At 58.0% G+C, this 2,942-nt stretch overlaps 1 protein-coding gene across 3 annotated transcripts in view; it reads right to left on the minus strand.

Annotated features, from left to right (window-relative positions):
* Nucleotides 1–1,887: 1,887 nt before the first annotated feature.
* The window catches only part of DUSP9 (dual specificity phosphatase 9), a 10,809-nt gene continuing 9,754 nt past the window's right edge, over nt 1,888–2,942 (minus strand). For 2 of the 3 annotated variants that reach the window (XM_017516691.2, XM_017516692.2), the window contains exon 4: nt 1,888–2,704. In XM_017516691.2, coding sequence (XP_017372180.1) covers nt 2,379–2,704 — 326 coding nt within the window. In that variant the 3' untranslated portion in view covers nt 1,888–2,378. The remainder of the gene's footprint in view (nt 2,705–2,942) is intronic. The other variant, XM_037734293.1, reaches the window with a different exon arrangement.

Below are 2,942 nucleotides of genomic sequence, written 5' to 3' on the forward strand. Positions count from 1 at the left end.
GGTTTACCCATGTTGTCCAGGCTGGTCTTGAGCTCCTGACCTCAGGTGATCCACCTGCTTCGGCCTCCCAAAGTGTTGGGATTACAGGCGTGAGCCTCTGTGCCTGGCCAGACCACTGTTTCTAAGTCCCTCCGAGAGAGGTTGTGAAGTATCTACTGCTCTATGCCTAGACTGCTCTAAAAGCACAGTTCAGCTTGTGGCTATAAGTTCTTAGGGGAGGGGGAACATTTTCCTTTTATTTCACTTCGCCTCAGATCCAAGGTCAAGATCAGCACACACCTTCTTCTTTCTTTGGGATATGTTTCCCTAGGTCACCTGTTGTAGTAGTTTTCTGTGGCTGCCGTAACAAATTACCACAGAGTTAGTGGCTTACAATAAAACAGATTTCACATCTTACATTTCAGGAGATCAGCCATCCAAAATAGATTTCACTGGACTGAAATCAAGGAGTTGGTGGGCTGTGTTCCCCTGGAGGGTCCTGGCTCCTGGTCTAGCCCCAGGGTGACTCACTCTGCTGGCCCAGAGGATTCGAATCATTTCTCACCTTATCACCTTGCTCTTCCTTCCTACCAGCTCAGCCATTCACGCACCTGCTTTTAGATTGCCCCAACATCTTGCGGGTTCTGGGCCGTGTTGCTCCCAAAGCCTCCACTGCTTTCTCAGGTAGCACTTGCTCCCACCGCCCTCCGCTGCCCTTCCCCTCTGCTGCCTCTCCATGGTGGAGAGTCACAGCTTTAGAGAACCCACCAGCTACAGTGTGGAGAGGTGTTGCCAGTGTCCCAAGTTGAGGAGAGGTGCAGGTCACCTCTGTTCCTTTAGGTGGCCCGTTGGTCTTCGTGGGGCTCTTCTAGTCCCTAGCCTGGGCCTTTGTGGCCGAAATTCCATGGTCAGAGAACCACAACACTCACATGTGCCAGTCTGCCACGACCCTCCCTGTCACCCTTAGGATGCCACCCACTGGGGCGGCCATTGGGAGGCTCTAGGTAGGGCTTGGGACTGACTTGACTGGTGTCTCAGGGATCAGCTGTGAGTGCTGGGTCTTTGCTCGTCTGCTTTGTTCACGGCACTGGACACCTATGTCGTCACTGCAGTGCTGTGACTGTTGCATTTATCATTTCTTCCCCCTCTGGAAAACATGCTCTGAGCAGGCAGGGCTCACTGCTGTAATCTAATCCCCAGGACAGTGTGTGGCACAGATTAGGAGTTCAAATGGAGGAGCATGAACGAGTGACTCAAATCTTCGGCCAGCGGGCAGCACAAGCACCAGATGGGAAATGATAACATGGGGGGAGTGGGGTCGTACTCGAGTCCCTGGCCAGCCTGGCACACACCCCTTTCTACCATGGGCAGTCCAGAGAGACCAAGAGGGCGTCCTTCCCCACCTTCCCCTAAACCCTCCAAGGCGCTCAGGAGGTAGCTTCCCTCTGCGCAGTATCTTAAATAAACTGTTTATTCAGAAGGAACAATTAAAGAAAGCAACTATGAGGTGGATTACAAAACTGAAGAAGCACAGCTCCTCTCCAGGCTCCAGGGTGACATGGTCCCGCGCCGCCAAGACTGCCAGCCCTGGGTTGGGCGCATCCGTGGACTAGTGTGCGCGTGAGTGCCGATGTGCGCCCACGCATACCCGCCACCCGCAGGGGTGTGGACATCAGTGAATGGCTTAGGCCCTTCCCCGCCCCACAAAGCAGCAGCAAAAGTGAGGCTTTCTTCTTCCCTTCCCCCTTCCCAGCTCCCGCTCTGAGACCCCGTCTCCTCCCGCGGCAGTTCGACCACCCTCACTCACAAAGAGCACCAGTGATCCTGTCAAGACATCTGGGGGAAGAGGGAAAAAAACAGCACACCAGATGTGTGGCTGGGAACTGCCCAGTGGCTCCCAGGCCATGGATACCCTGAGAGGCCCCAGCCCTGAGAGCCTCAAGCCCTTGGTGGAGAAGCAAGGTGGTGACAACACCAGTGATGGCAAACTCCTCCCCTCCAAGTGGCCATTTGAGGACAGGGAAGGGACTGGGAGGCAGTCCCTGTGGCAACGAGGTGGCACGCCCCCTTCCAAGAGAGGGAAGCACAGGGGGGCACAAGGCCCAGCTGAGCTGGCTGAGCACCCAGGGCCAGGGCCAGCGCCTGGACAGTCACCTGGAGAGGAACCCCCACTCCCATCCCGCAAAGAAAAGAGTAACAGTCGCAGAAGAGGCAGGCTCAAAGCGTGGTCCTGCCGTAGGCACGTTGATTAGGACGCCAGCCCGCGTGAGGTATTGCGCTCTCCCCCCAGCCCCCTGCTCAGGCCGAGCCCTCCCACCCACCCCTCCCTTGCCCCACGGGTGAGTAGGGACACCCATGGGTGGAGGTGGGGCAGGGGCCAGCCTGCCTGCTACGGTGCCCTAGGTGGGGGCCAGCTCGAAGGCGCCATCGCTGGTGGGGGTGGTGAAGAAGGAGGGCGGGTCGGAGGCCGCAGATGCCTGCTCCCCGGTGGCACGCTCCTGCGAGCGGCGCTCCTCCAGCCGCAGGCTGCGCTCGAAGTCCAACAACTGCCCCATGAAGTTGAAGTTGGGGGAGATGTTAGACTTCTTCCTCTTGACCAGGTCATAGGCATCGTTGAGAGAGAGGTGGAGCTTCTGCATGAGGTAGGCCACAGTGACGGTGACAGAGCGGCTGACCCCCGCTAGGCAGTGGACGAGCACCCCGCAGTTCTGAGACAAGGCTTCATCTAGGTGGAGCAGGACGGGGCCAGGGAGACCCCGAGGGCAGGTGTATGTGAGGACGAAGCCTTCTGAAGGGCCCTCAAAGCCCCCGCCCTGCCCTTGAGTTAGATGGCCACGGCCTGGAGGTTTCACTGGTGGCCTCTGGGGGCCGCCCTGAGTTCTACCTGTTCCCTGGAAGTGCCACCCCTGCTTTGGGCTCTGGGAATGGCAGCTGCACTTGGGAGGAATGCTCACGAGGGGGAG

The sequence above is a fragment of the Cebus imitator genome, unplaced genomic scaffold, assembly GCF_001604975.1.
Source record: "Cebus imitator isolate Cc_AM_T3 unplaced genomic scaffold, Cebus_imitator-1.0 Scaffold599, whole genome shotgun sequence".
Lineage (NCBI taxonomy): Eukaryota > Metazoa > Chordata > Mammalia > Primates > Cebidae > Cebus > Cebus imitator.